Source organism: Etheostoma spectabile, chromosome 5 (assembly GCF_008692095.1).
Source record: "Etheostoma spectabile isolate EspeVRDwgs_2016 chromosome 5, UIUC_Espe_1.0, whole genome shotgun sequence".
In the NCBI taxonomy this organism is placed as follows: Eukaryota; Metazoa; Chordata; class Actinopteri; order Perciformes; family Percidae; genus Etheostoma; species Etheostoma spectabile.
Window position 1 is genome coordinate 15,799,284 of NC_045737.1, and position 19,173 is coordinate 15,818,456.

A 19,173-nucleotide genomic window follows, 5' to 3' on the forward strand; every position below is an offset into this window, starting at 1 on the left:
CTCGTGTATGTCTGATCTAAAGATTTCAGTCTCCACACAGAGCTGTGGCAGAACGTGGGGGTCAGGATAAAGCATTACAGTAAGGAGTAGGTTTATATTTTTGCAGGATGTCATTCAGTGACAGTATCAGGGGGTAAAACGTGTTTGGGAATTGTTGACAACCTGTTAGATTGGGTGAGAAAAAAGGTGACAATTGTATTAATAAAGTCGCAAAACCCAATTACAATCTGTACAACATACATACAGCTGTCTGTCATGTAGCCTATCAGCCAGAGGTGGAAGAAGTACTCAGATCCTTTATTTATATACCACACTGTGAAAATACTCTGTTCCTAGTAGAGGTCCTGCACTGAAATTCTTACTTAAATAAAAGTTTCAAAGTATAATCAAGATAATGTAATTAAAGTAAGGCAAGGCAAGTTCATTTATATAGCACATTTCAGCAACAAGGCAATTTAAATTGCTTTTCATAAAACAATAAATGATTAAAAACAACCATTAATGTATTGAAAGTACTCAATGCAGACTGTTATAATATTATATAGTATCTTATTGGGTTACTCATGCATTACATAAGCAGCATTTTAATGTTATAGCTGGATGTGTGGACCATATTGTGTTTTACATAGGGCTACAACTATGGTATAGTTCCCATTATGGATTTGTCGTATGATTTTTGTCCCTGTTAATCAATTGATTATTTGGTTTCAAAAACCTAAAAAATAGTGAGAAATGCCATTAAAATTACCCAGTGACACCTTCACAATGTTTGTTTTTGTCCAACCTACAGTTAGGAAAAGCCATAAATCCTATTTGTGAAGCTAGACCCATGAGCTTTCCAATGTAGGTTGTCATGTATGTTCTTTTATCTTTAATGTCTTTGGTTTTTAATATCACACTGTCAAGCACTTTGAGCTGCATTTAATTGTATAAAAGGTCTTATGCAAAAATGTTATTATAAATTGTTTCCAGCAAACAAGCTGTCAATTAAGTTTTTTTCAACTCATTTTCTATCACTGAGTTAATCGACTATCGATCGTTTCAGCTGTACTTAACATATACACTCACCAGCCACTTTATTAGGTACCCCATGCTAGTAACGGGTTGGACCCCCTTTTGCCTTCAGAACTGCCTCAATTCTTCGTGGATAGATTCAACAAGGTGCTGGAAGCATTCCTCAGGGAGTTTGGTCCATATTGACATGATGGCATCACACAGTTGCCGCAGATTTGTGGCTGCACATCCATGATGCGAACTCTCCGTTCCACCACTCCAAAGATGCTCTATTGGATTGAGATCTGGTGACTGTGGAGGCCATTTGAGTACAGCGAACTCATTGTCATGTTCAAGAAACCAGTCTGTGATGATTCCAGCTTTATGACATGGCGCATTATCCTGCTGAAAGTAGCCACAGAAGTTGGGTACATTATGGTCATAAAGGGATGGACATGGTCAGCAACAATACTCAGGTAGGCTGTGGCGTTGCAACGATGCTAATTGGTACCAAGGGGCCAAAGAGTGCCAAGAAAATATTCCCCCACAATGACAACCACACACCAGCCTGAACCGTTGATACAAGGAGGATGGATCCATGCTTTCATGTTGTAGAGCCAAATTCTGACCCTACCATCCGACTGTCGCAGCAGAAATCGAGACTCATCAGAACAGGCAACGTTTTTCCAATCTTCTATTGTCCAATTTCGATGAGCTTGTGCAAATTGTAGTCTCAGTTTCCTGTTCTTAGCTGAAAGGAGTGGCACCCAATGTGGTCTTCTGCTGCTGTAGCCATCTGCCTCAAAGTTCGACGTAAGTGCGTTCAGAGATGCTCTCTTCTGCCCACCTTGGTGTAACGGGTGGTTATTTGAGTCACTGTTGCCCTTCTATCAGCTCGAACCAGTCGTGCCATTCTCCTCTGACCTCTGGCATCAAAAAGGCATTTCCGCCCACAGAACTGCCGCCACTGGATGTTTTCTTTTCGGGCCATTCTCTGTAAACCCTAGAGATGGTTGTGCGTGAAAATCCCAGTAGATTAGCAGTTTCTGAAATACTCAGACCAGCCTTCTGGCACCAACAATCATGCCACGTTCAAAGTCACTCAAATCACTTTCTTCCCCATACTGATGTCGGTTGAACTGCAGGAGATTCTCTTGACCATGTCTACATGCTAAATGCACTGAGTTGCCGCCATGTGATTGGCTGCTAGAAATTAAGTGTACGAAGCAGTGGACAGGTGTACCTAATAAAGTGGCCGGTGAGTGTAGTTTGTGTGCAAAAACCTTACTAAAAATAAATAAGTAACTAGTAGCCCAACTAAAGTTTTCAGATAAATGTAGTAAAGTAAAAAGTAAAATTTGTCCTTTTGAAATGTAGTAAAGTAGAAATAAAAAGTGACATGAAAAAAGGTACCTTAAAATTGTACTTAAATACAGTACTTGAGTAAATGTACTTAATTACATTCCACTACTGCTTTCAGCTTAAGAGGACTCGGCACTGCAAAGAAAAATGAGCTTTTCCTCGATCATGCGTTAAACTGATAGTGAACCCCGGAATCCAAAGGGAGACAAAGCCTTTTCCCGCTTTTCCTTTTAAGTTGTGCAAGAGTTAGCATCGATCAGGCCCATTTCCCGCCTCGAATGTGGACAGGCTACAACACCAGATCAACTAATAATAGAGAGCACCTGGCCCTTTCAGATCACCATTCATCAACCATTAGGAAGGAAAATTCCCTGAATCAGTTTGCGACTGGAGGGACTTGCATCTGCTGCTTGGAGAATGTGATGATGCAGGACAAAAGCTGCATAGGAATAGCACAAATCGCAATGGCACATGACTTTTTCCAGCTGACATCTCTGGCACTCAGACAAGGATTAACATCCAATTTGCCCCTCTTTCCTGGGCTCAAGTCTATCCCAACAGCTCGGCACTTCAAAGAAGGAGATAAAAAGAAGGGGCGATGGATGGTCATTCTTCAGGGGGAATTGGCTTAGTCAAGCTCTGTTTAAAAAGACAGGAAAACAAAAAGTAAAGCTGTTTTGATGTGCGGAGTGGGAGGGTCCGACCAGCTGTACAGTACGACGGCCTGTCTTCTGCCCATGCAGCCATAAAATACAGCCATGACGCCATGAAATCATGAACCCGACAGTAGACAGTTGTGTTCAAATCAACATATATCCCCTTGTTTTTGACTTGTGCACTTATTTGGTCTAAATTGTTAACTAACAAAAGAGAAATCTGAATTGCGGTGCATCCCATAGACTAATCTGCATTGTAGACAGAAGTCAAACCAGCCTTCATTACAGTGGAGATAACTCCATGCCTGTTGAACCTGTTACATTTTAAAAGGTAGAATGACTCAAAAATCATGTTCTAAAAATTGGTATACGTGCAGTTTAGTGTCCAAAATTCCCCGTAACATAACCCCTATCCCCTGACCAATCGGCTACCCTAACCTTAGCCACTGGAGGTCAAATGCCTAACCCCAACCAATCGGTGAGTCTTGGCGGGGCCATAGCAGAATTTGGGACGCTAAACTGTACACAAACACTAAAAAATAAAACCGTTCAATAAAATTCAGTCTGCCTGTTATTTATACAGCCTGAAGTTCCTCCCACTGTACAGCCCGTAATATCCTGAATACAGGCGCTGCCATCTTGTGTTGGTGGAGCCGCGGTATCAAAGTCCCACCAATACCCCAGCCCAACCAGTCGCGGACATCAAATAACTTCTATAAACCAAACTTATCAGAAAAATGAGCACTACCATGTCACATCAACTAACATGGAGGGGGCAGGATTTATGACCTATGCCAGCCACCAGGGGGCGATTGAGGCGTTTTGTTTTTACTTTTACAGTCTATGCATCAACCCTTACTGTCAGCCCACATTTTTTTTTTTGCGGTCCTGTTTCTCGGTTTTCATTTATTTCCTGGCTAAAATTCCACTTTTACAATTAAATGTGTTTGAGATTATTGTGAATTTATGTATTTAATGTTCAACAACCACGAAAGAGGCTGGAAGTTCCAGGCTGGATTGAAAATCACCTGTAGAGGCTAGAAGGACTCGGAAAAGACCTCCGCAACCGCTAACTCGTTACCTTTTAGATGCAACTTTTGGTGAGTTTCTGTGTTGTATGGTTGATAAATTATTAAACTATGAATCAGAGGGGCTGTTTTTGCTCGCAGACGAGTCTCTCGGTCGCAGAGGGTTAACTGTATTTATCTTTGATGTGGCTGGGTTAACACACTTGGTAGAGCAGGTGCACAGAGAGGTATAGGATCTGCGGCCCTTTGCTGCATGTCATTCCTCCTTTCTCTCCCCTTTCATGTCTTCATATGTCCTGTGGAAGTAAAGGTCTAAAAAATTCCCCAAAAATGTTTTTAAAATAAACAAAATCATTGACTGCAAGTTTCTTACAATAGAGTGTGTTGTTGATCCTTGGAACCCACAGGATATATATATATATATATATATATATATATAAATAAAAGAGAAGACGGTAGTCATATGTGTATGTTTCCAGTGTGAAGGAGCATTGCATGATATTTCATTCTTCTCATTTTTTTTTAAGGCAGACAATTCAAATAATCATTTGAATAACGTCAGTTGTGTTGACAGACATGGAAGGGGAAGTCAGTGGTACACGTGGGATTTAAAGTAAACCTGAAACACAAAATCTGTATGTTTTATTTACTAAGATCTAAGACTTTTGCAAAAGAACATTTGCTAAGGCAATTAGCAGTAAATTCCATGAGACATGTGCACTGCAAAACCTGTTACACTGGTAGAAACGGCTCCCAGCGAATAAAATGAACAAGATGTATTTTGTGCTGAAAATCAGAGAGATTTTATTTGCCCTGGGCTATGAAATACAACCACAAAGACACTGTGCAAAGAAAGCAAAAATTAAGTTACACTTATGGAGAGTCGGCGAGCACGTTACACAAACCAAAAAATGATATATATCTGCATGTACACAGTATACTGCCAGAAAAGTTCATGCTACAAACGACATATAAACCAAAAAAATGAGGACTCAAAACTAATACAGGAACACAAACACCTCAATCCAAATAAATCAAAATATACTGTTATATTCAATGAGTCATTCAAAGCAAAATGTTCAATCCCAGAATACTTTTTTCTATGTAATATTTTCTGTTGTTTACCATCTTTTAGATTTTTAATATTCCAGCTAAAACTTTTCTTTTTACAACAGGAGCAACATTTTTTCAGAAGATTTAAAAAGCTCCGTATAGCCACAATAGACGTTTATTTTTTCATCACAACAAGGTGTTTCCCCATGAATCTAAAGCCTAAAGCATCCAGTTTCCAATCAACTCAAATGCTCCTTTCTGCAAGAGAAAATTAAGTTTAAAAGTTCAAAGATTCTGCTCTGATACACGACAACCAGAAAGCATTACAGGAAAGGATACATGAAACACGTGGACTTTACCTAAATAATGTGCCGCCTACATAATGCAAGGTTACATTTCTGTTAATACAAAAAAAAGAAGCATTCAGCATTAATGGCTGAGTAATTGTAAATCCATTGGGCGGATATATATGACAATCTTAAAATGTAATTATTGAATGTGCTAAGCCCCGCCCCTTGTGGTTACTGTTGCTATGTCTGTCAAGCTTTCCATCCTTGCAGTCTTCAATATCTTCAATAAAAAAAGTGGCAGATTTATTATTTAAATTCTAAGTAAATTTTTAAATAATGGCAAATTTTATTCCAGATAAAAGCAGGCTTCTCATTTTTTGCTGGCGACCGTAGATTTAGCTGAAATGGCAATTGACGCTGCAGATTAACTCAGCTGTAGCTAGCTAGCTACTTATGCTATGCGTGTATATATATATATATATATATATATATATATAGTTTTGAAAAGCCACCACACTCCAGACTTTTAGTATCACTATTACTACAGTTTTGCCAGTGGGGAAATAAATTTTGACTAGTTATGGTTGCTAGGCTATGATTAGACAATCGCTGGTTGGGGGGAGCGTTTTAGCTAACAATCAATTTCCCGAACATTTGGCACTGCACGAGGTGATGAATCCAAAAATTAAAACTTGATTGATTGCCTTTTCTTTATCACCAGTGGGTTTCCAAATTAAAACTTGGATGCCCCTGGCTTATATATATATATATATATATATATTTATGTGTGTGTGTGTGTGTGTGTGTGTGTGTGTGCGCGTGTGTGTTTCACATTTAAAATTTGAATATCTACAGTATATTTATTTTTCTAAAAGTGCAAGCAAGTACAAATCAAGCAAAAGCGCCTACAGCATGACCAAATATTTTTTTTCTTCCTTTTTCATACAGAATTTAAATCGTCTTTTTTAAAGCACAAAGTTAAAAAATATACTAAAAAATTGTCTTAAAAACAGGAATATAAGCGGATTGGTATTGCTGTAGCTTATTGATTACTAGTAATACATTTTCAAGCTGGTAGGAGAAAGTTACAACAATCAGACTACAAACAGGCAAAGAGGAACAATGGAGTCCAAAAAAAAAGAAAAAAAGAAAAATACAGAATATGAACCTAAACAACAGTGATGGAAGATATTGTCCTTTTTGTTTATAAGTGCTTTAAACAATATCCTCCTTTGGTCAGTCATCGTCGCTCTTGTCCGACTGATCCTGCAGAAAGATCGAGATAAAAGGCATTGAAAGGTGCACTATGAGTTCCTGCATGGCTTCAGCTCAATTTCATTTTTGTCTTAAATAGGTCTCTTTCCTTGATCCGCTAGCCGCTAGCCGCCTGCCCCCCCCCCTCCCCCCCCTACACTGTGAAAAAGCCCGGTCTCGGGAGACAACTCAGGGGCCGTTAACATCAAACAAACACTAGAGGCACAGCCTGTGCACAAAACTACAACAAACCAGTCCAGCCAATCACCTAGAAGATGGTTGGGGGAGGGGATGGGGGTTAGTGACAGTCAGTTAGTCATGACAGTTACGGAAACATGGCGGAGGGGCAAGCTTGCTCTGTTTTGTTTTTGGAATTTACTTGGAACGTCAACAGAAGTGACCATGCCGGAACTCATAGTGCACGTCCAAAGCAACACTATGTAACTTTTCCCACTTTGGTCCCCCCACAGGTTGAAAACAGAATTGTCCCATTACGTCTCATTGGAGCTACAGATCTGCTACCCGATCTGGCAAACTTGTGCAGTGCAGTAGTAGTTAGTAGAGAGCAGCAAAGCAAATGCAGAAGTGCCGTTCACCCTGTTACAAGTTGATGAACCACTGAAAGGATTTTAGAAACATTATTTTAAGTTACAAAAAGTTCTCTAGAGTTGCTGTAAGAGAGAGGGAGATTTAAAGGCTGAAAGAGGCAGAGGAGAGAACATTTAAAAAAAAAGGCAAAGGGAACAATGTCCATTTTTTTAAATCTGCGGTTAAGTAGCAACAAGAATTTTCTTTGAACACACTGCATACAAAGGCAGTTACCACTGTGGCTCATAGCCAGCTGAGGAAATCAATCACTACATTTGTATTTAATAAAAACCTGCCTCCGGCTGCCCACTAATGCCAAGTATTGATCAGTGTCTGATCCTAACAGATTTCATATTAAAGTACAATATCGAAAAGTATTTGTCATGCTCTTAAACTGGATTTCTACTTTGGTGTTAGCGAGGATTCAATCCCAAAACAGCCCTGAGTTAGAACCCGAACCTTGTATATTTTATGTTGCTCTATTTTATCTTAGATTGTAATCAGACTTGTTCCTCCTAACAAATTATTTTTCTTTCTTTTAATACTATTTTTTATACATATCTATAAGAGCACAGTCGGAAGAAGTCTGAGATTTGACATTTTTTATTGCCAACAGCTGCATCACTGTAATTGTCGTGCACATGACAAGGAATAAAGAATTTGAAGTACTGAATTTTTAGATGAGAAAAACTAATACTGGTTTCAAAGTCAAAGTCTTGGTATTATGGACAAAGAAAAAAGCCACATGGTCACCCCGAATTCAAAGAATCTCTCAGACTCGCTAATAATGGTGTGTTAGGAGGCAGAGGCTGATCTATTAGGTGCTAATTCTCTGAAAATAATTATTTAAGGGGCAGTTGCCATGGCTTTCAATTTCCCATAACTGGTTGTATTGTATGCTAGCAGCAACTTAGATGAAGAGGAGGATAAACACAATAGAAGGTGTGTAATACAGTAACATTGAGTCATAACTGAGAGATGGCGTCATAATGTAATATTGTAATACATAAAACCCAACATGGTAGATTCCCTGGATACGTTTGAATTCATTTGTAGACCTTTTCCTCTTATTCACCTGTAGTTGAGATCATTCTGTGCTGCATGTCGTATGGTGGTTTTTAAGTTCACGTAAAGTGTTGTATTATTCACTCAATGCTCCACCTGTTGAAGGTCCCTCTCCGCTCTGATTCAGAGGGTAGAGGCTTGCATGTCTAATGAAGCCACTTGTTGAGCTTCCTGCAGATTTTACCTTCAGTTTACAGATCCCTGTGCTTCACTTACATTTACTACAATACATTTTGAGACCTACGTGAAAAGAAAGCAGCTATATTAGGATGAACTAATTAAAATAATCCTTAGTTGCAGCCTTAACTGCACTAATGTCGAATTTGTGGGCGACATTGTTTTCAGTGATTTTATGGTAGTTTTCAAAAAGAAAACAGGGCCAAAGAGTTCTTGCGGTTACTTGTCTGTGTGAAAGGACTGGATTACTTACCGCTGTGAAACTAATGTGTGTGTTTCTCCCAACACTATTTGAATCATCAATATAAGATATTGTATATAGATTATTTGATAGAAAGCCTAATTTCATTTAATTGTTGTTTTCACTCACAGTAACTATATGGGAAGATCAAGAATACGGCTCTTTTCTGTTTTCTTCCCGCAATTAATAACCTGCACCTGGGATTCCAGGTGTGAAACAGCTGCTAATTTGATGACTGGAAGGAAAACAACAGGACTATGAATGAACATTTTTAAACAGCCCTCAGCATCCTATTTCTCATGCTGCATGATAAGGGATGAGCTTTTACTGTAAGATTTCCAAAGCTGTGGCTACCAATAACATCAAATTAATTTAATAGCCTTAGTCAATAGTCACTTTTGATCAGTGTCTTTTCCATAAGAATTTCTTAATCTCTTTTGCCAGATTAATTGGAGGAAAATTGGACTTTTTCAAACTTAACTTAAAGTGCTAAATTAACTTCCCGGTGTAGTTTTTGCTAGGAGATGTACTAACAATCCAGTCTGATGCAGTGAAGGTGAACGACATACATTGTCATCCAGGTCTTCGTCGCTGTCGTCGTCGCTGACGACCGGCTTGGCCTTCCCTCGACTTTGCCTCTTTTTTCCTTTGTCGGTGCTGCGCGGCTCCTTACTCAGCTTGATCTTAACCCGCACAGACTTGGCTGAATTAAGCACAAGGAAAAAGAAAAAGTGATCAAAAAAGCTTATCAAATAAGAGTATTTGTCATTATTTTTTATGTTTTATTTATGAGTAAAGTGAATATCTTTCTATCTAAACAACTTGTTAATTTGAGCTCTGGTAAATGGTAATTCACATAAATGTGAAAAAATCGTAACAATAATGACTTGCAGCCCTAACGTCAATTGTTCAAAAAAGGATGTTTTCATATCATTATTATTATTATTATTATTATTATTATTGGTAAACAAAAAGCCCACCATCTAAACATGTTCATTATCAACAAAAAAAGTGGTTTTCATTGGTAACGGTATTTTTCTATTTATTATTTTTTTTTATAGTTTAGTAGTCCAACAATAAATATGCAATTGTGTTCTTCATTTCCTTTCTTTTACATTATGTTATTATAATATGTTTCTTTTGTGCCCATTATGCTCCCTCTGGAATGATAGCAAAGTATATCTCAAACTAGAGCAGTGTTCACAGTGTGTACAATTTAAATGTGTGTGTGTGTGTGTGTGTGTGTGTGTGTGTGTGTGTGTGTGTGTGTGTGTGTGTGTGTGTGTGTGTGTGTGTGTGTGTGTGTGTGTGTGTGTGTGTGTGTGTGTGTGTGTGTGTGTGTGTTCATCCACATGCCCTATAAATGGAATGGTACGTCTTACCCTCAGCTTCTGACTCATCCTCGTCCTCCTCCTCCTCATCGCTTTCATCTTCACTCTCTTCATCCTTGGCAATCTTCTGCCTGGCACTCTTAAACACAGACTGAAGGACAATGGAGTCCTCGTATATCTGGGGGGGGTGAAAAAAGAAGAGCTGATGATATTAACAATTCCTCAAACAGCATGGATAACATGTATTACTGGAATATGCGAGAGAAGAGCGTGCTGGCCAAAAGGTGGATAATTAAAGGAGAGGAGAGATTAAGCATTAATGGAGAGAAACATGGAAGGAGAGTTAAACTGCTGGGTATGGTGCCATAAACAAAATTAATAACATTTATTATTAATGGCTATGCCTACTATTTGACTACAAGAAATTCCAAACTGGAATCAAATACACAACTGACTGAAATTTCCTTAAAAAAGCAATGAAACAGAGCGCTGTCCAGAGAAACTAGGCTCTGCCTTGGTGTTAGTGTAATGCCTTACAGTCTACCTTTTGGTAAACACAAGTAGAAATAAGAGCTTTCAAAAAGCTTTAAGGACTAAGGCAAGCTTTTCTAGAAAAATAACAAAAGGATAGAAAGGAGGAAAAGTATATGCCCTGGGTGTCACACCATGTGCAATTGAGCTGTGTACTTGGGAGATAAATCACTTGATAAAACAGAACTATGTTTTTGCTGAAATATATTCATTGTTTTGTCCATAAACTGACAGAAAATTGTGAGAAACACCCAACAAAAGGGCTGGTGGCTAAGTGGAAGAACATGCTTGAAGAGAATACCTTAAGCTATTCAGTTTATAGTTACAGTATACAGAAACTTATTCATATCAGAAAAGCTAAAAGGAAAGTGTTTTTGGAGGAGGAGGGAGTTTTTTCTCAATAAAAAACAATTATTAGATGATCAAAAATGGTTGACACCTTGTTTTCTGTACACTGATTGAGAAATGTAATGTTTCAGCACCACTTCTGGCTCTCCATTACACATGGCTATCTATGACAAATGAATGGATTACTTGCAGAGTGGCATGAAGACATGAATCAGAGGGACAAAAAACGTTGACAGCAGTGAGCGGTCATTATGTTTATCACTACGCGACACGTGTCTTGCGCCCCCCCACCCCCCAAGAATGTGGATTTGCATGATTTACAATAGCCTCATTTTCAGGTCGGAAAAGCCAGAAGAATTCCACCCCTGCTAAACAGAGAATTAAAAAAAATGATTTATCAGAGGAAGTCAATAGGAGAAACTTCAGTTCCACATGAAGGGGTGTTGTGACCTGGGATCCCTCAAGGTTGAAGGTCTGGGCGTTGTGACAAAGCAGCATCACGTCCCTCTCCAGGTCTCCCACACTCCTGTATTTATGGTTTCTCACACGATCCTGTTGATGGAAAAATATCAGATTAATTCACACTCATTCCTCTCAAATGCTATTCAGTGCCTTCCCTTACATTCTTGGGAGTCAAAAATTATCTAACTCTTCCATGAAGTTGATTAGGGCAGCAACGGTTATTGTTATTATCGGTAATCTGTGTAATGGATTAAAATGTCAGAAAATAATTAATCAATATGTCATTTTTTGACAATCCACTAATCAATTTACCAACTAATTGTTGAATTGAATGTTTCTTCCCCGCTCTATGACTACACAGCATGCTAAAGATGCCGTTCATCTTTTAAGTCTTCTGCTCTTTGACCACACTTTTCATCATCATCATCATCCTCCTATTGTTCATCCACAATAACTGCTGACGTACTTTGATCTTTTTGAAGTCCACAGGTTTTCTGATCAGCTCGTAATATTCTGGGAGCTCCTTCCTGGATGGCAACTGGACGAAGACCTCACTCAGTTGTCTTCCTGACCTGGTAACAAAATAATTACAAATCATAATGAAATACCCCATTTGCGAGGACATCAATCCTTAAGGTACCTTTTACCTCTCCGGAAAGTTATGTGTCTAGTATTCTAAATATGAGAAATTACAACATTCAAAGTCCGGTCTTATGAATGTAAAACAAATATGGGTTGCCTCCATTTGAATCTACAACAAAAGAAAACAATTTCCAGGACAGTATATCACTCACTCACACACAAACACAACAGGCCATTGCTTGGGTTTGGCTGGACTTGGTCACCCATCCACCCATCCACCCATCCACCCATCTCCCATCCACCCATCCACCCATCCACCCATCTCCCATCCACCCATCCACAAAATCCACCCATCTCCCATCCATGTTCCCTTATCCGGTATTGGGTCGCGTGAGAGGCAGCTCCAGCAGGGGACCCCAAGGAATTCCCAGGCCACGTTGGAGATATAATCCCTCCACCTAGCTCTACCCCCTCCTGAGGAAACCCATTTCCGCCGCTTGTACCCTGGTCGGTAATTCACAAACTTTTTTCTAAAATATGTTTCTGAAAACATTTGATGCGAGAGATAGGCAACAGAATCTTAATTCACATTTGATCAGCACTGCCTGGTGTTACAGGTTGATCAGAGTTCACAAGCAGCATTTAATAGCGAGAGACTCCTTGTTTTTCTTGGTGCATTGATTGCAATTTTGCCTCTTGAAATGTGCTATGTTATATTATTGCGTATTTATAAAGTTGAATAATGCAGCACAATTCATAAGTAAGTGTTTATGCTTGGGGCCAGTTTGGCTGTTACAAGTAGGGAGGAAAACATCAAGAAACTGAGCACATGGAAAGAATTGCAATAAGGCAACTAAATCCATGATAAATAACAACAACAAAAAGCTCATGGAGCAGGATGAATAAAACACAAACGCACACAGAGTTGTTGTGGCTCTATGTATTCATTTTAATGTAAAGACTTCACACTCAATTAGATTACTAGTTTACTCAATTATAAATTATCAATTGCTGCTCATCGCTTCCTTCAAAAAGATTTTTTACACCGACACAAACATCTCTACAACACTGAACTATCTGCTGCAAACTATCAATGCCTGATATTATAGTTATATATATTATAGATATATATTATTATTTTAGGGGTTAAATTCTGCCAAAATCAACTTCTGGTTGTTAACATAAACATCCCTAAACAAGCAATCTTGAGGCAAGAGAAACAGGCCTCTTTGAAAGGAGTTCAAATCCTGGAGCAGCTGGGAAAAGCTGTGCAAGAAAAGTAAATGAAAAGACTTATCTCACTCAACTTGTATTGTTGTGACCTTAAATCGTCAGTGATTAATCAATGTCCACTAGAAGGCAGAGTGTAGAGTTACAGAGAGTGAAAAACATATACTGAATAAACGAAAAGCTACAACTAAATGTGGATCTGGTAACAATCGGTACAGACAAGAGCAACAAACAGGGATCCGCCTACTGCGGCAGTGGAATCCGTAGAATTCAATTCAATTTCACCTGCCAGTTTTGCTTTACATAATTACTTAATCACACACACACACACGCACACGCACACACACACACTGTGTATGTATATATATCTATATATATATAGATATATATACACATCTCTGTGTGTCTGCTGTCTGTACTATACCTTGCTGACTTTTTATATATATAACTATAATATATTTTCACGCCCATGCCTTCTATTGTAATATTCTAAGTGTATTTTTATTTTATATTATTTCAATCACTTTTGCACTGTGGTTAATGTTATGTGCCAAAACACCAAGGCAAATTCCTTGTATGTGAAAACTACTTATACTACTTTATAAAACTTTCATGTTTGTATGCGTCCACAATTTGTTTTTTTTTTTCTACAGGAACATGATTCAGATCAGCACAGTTTACAATTTACAAAGCTTCAGAACAAATACATGTACAAATACATGTACATAAAAGAAAATGGTGAGAAAAAGAAAATGAGCTGCCGATTATACATCTGCGTTGTATAGTGAGTTGAGATAGGGGAAACAACTTCTTTTTTTTTTGAAATCATGTTTTTGAAATTGTTGAATTACTATATTTGACCCTTTTTTGTATTATCAAAAATAAAACATTCCTGGATTCCTTTTTTCTTTTTAAATCAATTTTCAAAATAAAAAAAATCCAGCTAAAGGTAGTTCAGCCTAGTCTCAAGGCTGCTGATCCCAGATAACTTGGATATTGTACAATTACCCCACTGCGGTGCCTCTGACTTCTTAACATGCTGTGAGCTTAGATAACTGTGTAAACTGTGCTGAAATCACAAAAGGTGGATGGTATGTTCAAAATGGGTTTCTACACCTTTGATGTATTAAGTGTGATGCCTCTCAGCCCAGCGTTATGGCAACGGGAACCTCTGGGAACATACCCAATTGTTGAGTTCTGTGAAAGACACCGGAATGAATGGAAATGTGACCATGACGGCTTCAACTTCTCTAATGGCTACCGACAGAAAGACGGTAAAAAAAACTAGTTTCAAAATAGATTTTACGTCTGTGTGTAACACATTTTATATGTATGAACTGTACACCTTAACACTAGAACGGCTGGATAGTTAGATGCCCAAGAGCGCCTGTATCCTTTTGTTTGGGCTGACGGGTCATTAAAGGGTAACTGATGTTTTTTTTCCCCAACCTGGTCCAAATTTTCCTATGTTTTTTTTTTTTTTTTAAGTGACTGTTGGGAAATAACAATCTTTGACATTGGTCCAGTATTAAGCAAGATCGCTGCAGTAGGCAGCGGCGAAACAAGCTACAATGTAAGTTAATGGGGCAATTGTCCAGCTTGTATTTACCTTAACAAAAGTGATGTTTTGCCACTGACATGCTCAGATTAATATTTATAATATTTGTCTGACAACATTACGCAAAGGAACCCTTCAGACACAGAACTTTAAAACCTCTTTGAGACCTCTCTGTTTAACCAGAAACAACTCTGAAGTCACTACACCTGAACCCACCAGACTCCCTTTAAAAAAAAAATATATATATACTTTTTAATAACTTTTTTTCGGTGAACTATTTGTTCATTTTAACCAAAACTAGAGTTGTGATGGGTGGAGTTGAAAGACGACCAAACAGCTTTTCATCGTTTTATTTTGTTTCTGTCGACTTTGCATGTATTTTACGACGATAAAAATCACTGTTTATTTACATGGAGTCTGGTGGATTTAGTGAACGCAATTTCCGAACCCTCCTTCAGAATATTAATCTGAGGATTTCAGTGGCAACGCAAGCATTTTTGTTAAAGGTAAATACAAGCTGCACAATTTCCCTATTAACTTGTTTCGCAGCTACCGACCGTGCGACCATGCTTTATACCGGACCAATTTCAAAGATTGCTGTTCTCTCACTAAGACATAAAAACATAGGAAAATAGGTTGAGAAAAACGGTAGCTACCCTTTATAGAGCACTCTACATCTCTACTGAATCAAGGAAACACACATACGCAGCCCTCACACACCATACACAGCCAAACAGCTTGTCTAACAGCTTGAACCCACACAAAACGTAGCAATTTAAAATGTGATCGTTTCATACAGTATTCATTATTAGAAGTAATATTTTCAGCTGCCACCCGATGCAGTAATGATCCAGATAGTTACCGTCAACACAGACAACACACCCTTCCATATGATTGCGCACATCCACACCAACTTATAAAAATAACACAATTTATGAACGTAGTGTTTTGTTTAAATGAGTCACACAAATGAGTCACACATTCCTGATATTATAGGGACTTCACTATTAGTGATTATATGTGCATCATAAATGCATCAATTCGGCCACGGACGAGAGCATCAATGTTAATCTGCAATTCTGCTTCCAACTGAAGGGGGTTTGTTTTTGTAAAGTAAAAAAAAAAAAGGTATTAAGGAAAAATCAAGTCAGGAAGGAAACCCAATGATGGAATAATGCAATTTAGTTTTATCCCTACATAAATGTCTTGGGCTAAGGCAGTTCTAGTGTTAAATTCCTCTGGAGGAAATAGAGCCTAGACTGCTGCCTCGCTCCACTAAAGAGATTATGAATTGAATAACTTCCAGGAAGCAAAGTTAAGTTGCACTCGTGTTTTATTTTTTGCACTTTGGAGGTTTAGTTTGTTTAATAGGGAAACCAAATTAGGAATCCTAAAATCAGGGAATGGAAATTTCAAACTCTGTCCCAGTCTAGTGAAGTGAGAGCAGGGCCAGAGCTATGATTGAGATGCTCTGGGGTGAACAACCATCAACTGGGAGAGGAAAGAATTTGACTTCTGGAAAGGCTGGTAGCAGTTTCCTGGAAAACGCTTCGGCATACTAGTCAGCCAGTAAATATTTGAGTAATGGGAATACAAATACACTTGTTTAATGCATGGGTGAATATGAGAGAGACAGAGACACATAACATAAGCATGGACCACACAAATACTCTCCTCAGCTTCTCCCCTCTCCTGGAATACTCTAAAAAGCCCGGCGGTTCTAGTTTTAACGGATATTTATGAAAGTAAAATTGAATTTATTGTTCTAAGGCCTGTAGCTTTAATTTTTGTCTTTATTTTTCAAAGTGTCTGTTTGTTGTGGAAGCAGCTGATAACAGCAAAACCCAGAGCCATCTGTTTAAACTGGACAAAATATTGTTGTATATTACTGGTATAACCTTAATTTGAACATATAGCCAATTATAACGCAAAAGCGTCTAAAAATGTTAATCACTCACATACATTACTGTGCTATACGCAGGTTTTAGGGATGTAACGATTACTGGTGTAATGGTAAACCACGGTAGAAATACTGACGGTAACAATTACCCTTTTCATTTAAAATATCCCTATTATTGCAGTGGATTACCATAGTATGGAAACCCTGTGTTTAATCCTTCCCAGCTTCAACTGTGGCTCCTGAAGTTGCCGCGCACTGCATAGCCTCCAACTTGTGTTTCTTTTCTTGAAGTTGGAATCATTTTGGAAAGAGGAGATAAAAGCACTCAGGACATTCACCAGCCTTGTAAAAAGCTCATAGTTAGGACATCAACGCGTGCTTTCTCTCCTAAAATCATCACCGCTTTGATCTCCTGCTAAGCACTCACGCTCAGACTGGAGAAGGAGACAGAATGTAGCAGCAGGACAACGGAATTTTTTATTTTCCGTTCGGAATTGTTGAAGTTATGTAGCTACGTAGCACAGAACGTAAGTTAAAACTATTCTGTAGCTCGCTAAACTGTCATGGGTTTTACTCCCTCATTATCTGTGTAAACGTTAACTACGTTTATTTATAGTTCAATAAGTAATAAGTGTTCTGCTCCGATGTGGATATATTTAGCATGTGTTGCGACATTTATTTGGGGGGGGGGGGGTGAGAGAGAGAGAGAGAGAGAGAGAGAGAGAGAGAGAGAGAGAGAGAGAGAGAGAGAGAGAGAGAGAGAGAGAGAGAGAGAAATATATATTATCACTTCTATAATATTGCTGTTGCTGTGTTTCTTATTGCATAGCTGATAGATGTGCAGATTGTTTAATATTACTTGTGCAGCCACGTGTTGACATTCAGGTTGTGTAAACAGACTAACCTGTGGAGTAAACCTTTAGGTTTGGTAAATAATGTCCATCACGTTCAAGTTCATGTTGGAGTTGGAAATAAATCTTCTTGGATCTCAAAGTCAGATATCTCTGGTTCAAGTTTTTACCGGACACCTTACAGCCGGCCAGTGTTTCAGTAGCCAGTTATCAATAGTTTTTACATGCCTATTGCCTATATTTTTGTAATATAATAAAAAACTGTTACACTTTTTGAAACTATTTTAGCTTGTGTAGGCCTATCTGTGCTTTCTGAACATATTGACCACACTTTTAAAAATACCGCGATAATACTGAAAACCGTGATAATTGTGGTCACTATAACCGTAAGGTTAAATTTTCATGCCGTTACATCCCTAGCAGGTTTACAAATGATGTTCTACAGCAGTGATGCCTACAACTCTGACTCTTTCTACAACATCTTCCCCAGGTCTAAAGTGGGTGTTACGCCTCATCTCTACTGTCACCAGCACAACAGTAATATTTTAGGTCTCAATCAGTGTCTACACAGAATGTGTTCAGCCCCAGTACTGCTTTGTTCTCAGAAACATGTTGAGCACCCTTCACAGCCCAATGCACAATCACTGTAATTACTGTAATGATGCTGTAAGTTACATTTGTACATTTGACACCTAAGAAGGTGTACATATGTCTGCTTACCCATCTCTGTAGTTGATGACCGTGTCGATTATGGTGTTCATTTGCTTGGTGAGTTTCGGGGGGTTGGGGGAGTGTTTCTCAGCTGGTGGACGCCCACGTTTCTTCTTGGCCTTAGAGCCCCCGTCGTCTCTGCTTGACGAGTCTTTGTCCTGGCGTCTTTTGCGTTTGCGCTTTTTCAGTCGGATCTCCTCCTCCATCTCTTCCAGGTTTCCATCCTCAATGGCCTGAAGTGGAGAAGAGCCAGAAAAAAAACAAAGTTGATCCACAATCATTTTAAATACCCACATATGATATGGAATTATAGGATCACTGACATTTGTGGAAAATGTACAATTATCACAAACCATTGCAGTCATTTATTGGATATGTATACTGTCATAATTACCTGACAAAATACACTTGTTGAATACAACTTTGTTAAACGCATATGGTTTTATATTGAGCGTCTTCCGTCATGCAAATACAATTGTACACAGACACATGTTAAGCGCCAGGGCTACTGGGCTCCACAGCACGTTGTTTTGTTGCCAGCAGTTGCATAAATTTCTCCAGCCGCTCTGCAAGCTGTTTAAGAGCAGCTTCGCCATCACTCCTTGTGCCCCTTGCCCGGGGCACATCGCTACTTGCTGTAGCGGCTTCTGCAGCAGGTTAAACCGGGCTTCCTGCCTCCCTCCCTCCCTCTCTCCCTCACCTTGCCTGGGGCCGGGGCATATTGCTACATGCTAAATTGGCTTCTCCAGCAAGTTGAACTGGGCTTCCTCCCTCCCCCGCCCGGGCCACACCGCTACCTGGATGTGTGATGGCTATACCAAAAAAAAAAGGGGACACGCCGAATCTCCAGTCGCGTCTGATTTAACCATGCTTAGTGGGGCGAAAAATGTTAGAAACCAAGCAACTGGGCTGTTTGGAACAGGCACACTCTCCAAACGGGCACTGCACTAGTTCATAGCTCA

General features: G+C 39.0%; 1 protein-coding gene across 3 annotated transcripts in view; it reads right to left on the reverse strand.

Moving 5' to 3' along the window:
- Nucleotides 1–6,340: 6,340 nt before the first annotated feature.
- Nucleotides 6,341–19,173, reverse strand: part of smarca2 (SWI/SNF related BAF chromatin remodeling complex subunit ATPase 2) — a 52,914-nt gene continuing 40,081 nt past the window's right edge. For all 3 annotated transcript variants that reach the window (XM_032515882.1, XM_032515881.1, XM_032515879.1), the window contains 6 exons: nt 18,221–18,444; nt 11,846–11,951; nt 11,368–11,469; nt 10,090–10,216; nt 9,277–9,410; nt 6,341–6,648 (listed from right to left, as the gene is read on the reverse strand). In XM_032515882.1, coding sequence (XP_032371773.1) covers nt 6,619–6,648; nt 9,277–9,410; nt 10,090–10,216; nt 11,368–11,469; nt 11,846–11,951; nt 18,221–18,444 — 723 coding nt within the window. In that variant the 3' untranslated portion in view covers nt 6,341–6,618. The remainder of the gene's footprint in view (nt 6,649–9,276; nt 9,411–10,089; nt 10,217–11,367; nt 11,470–11,845; nt 11,952–18,220; nt 18,445–19,173) is intronic.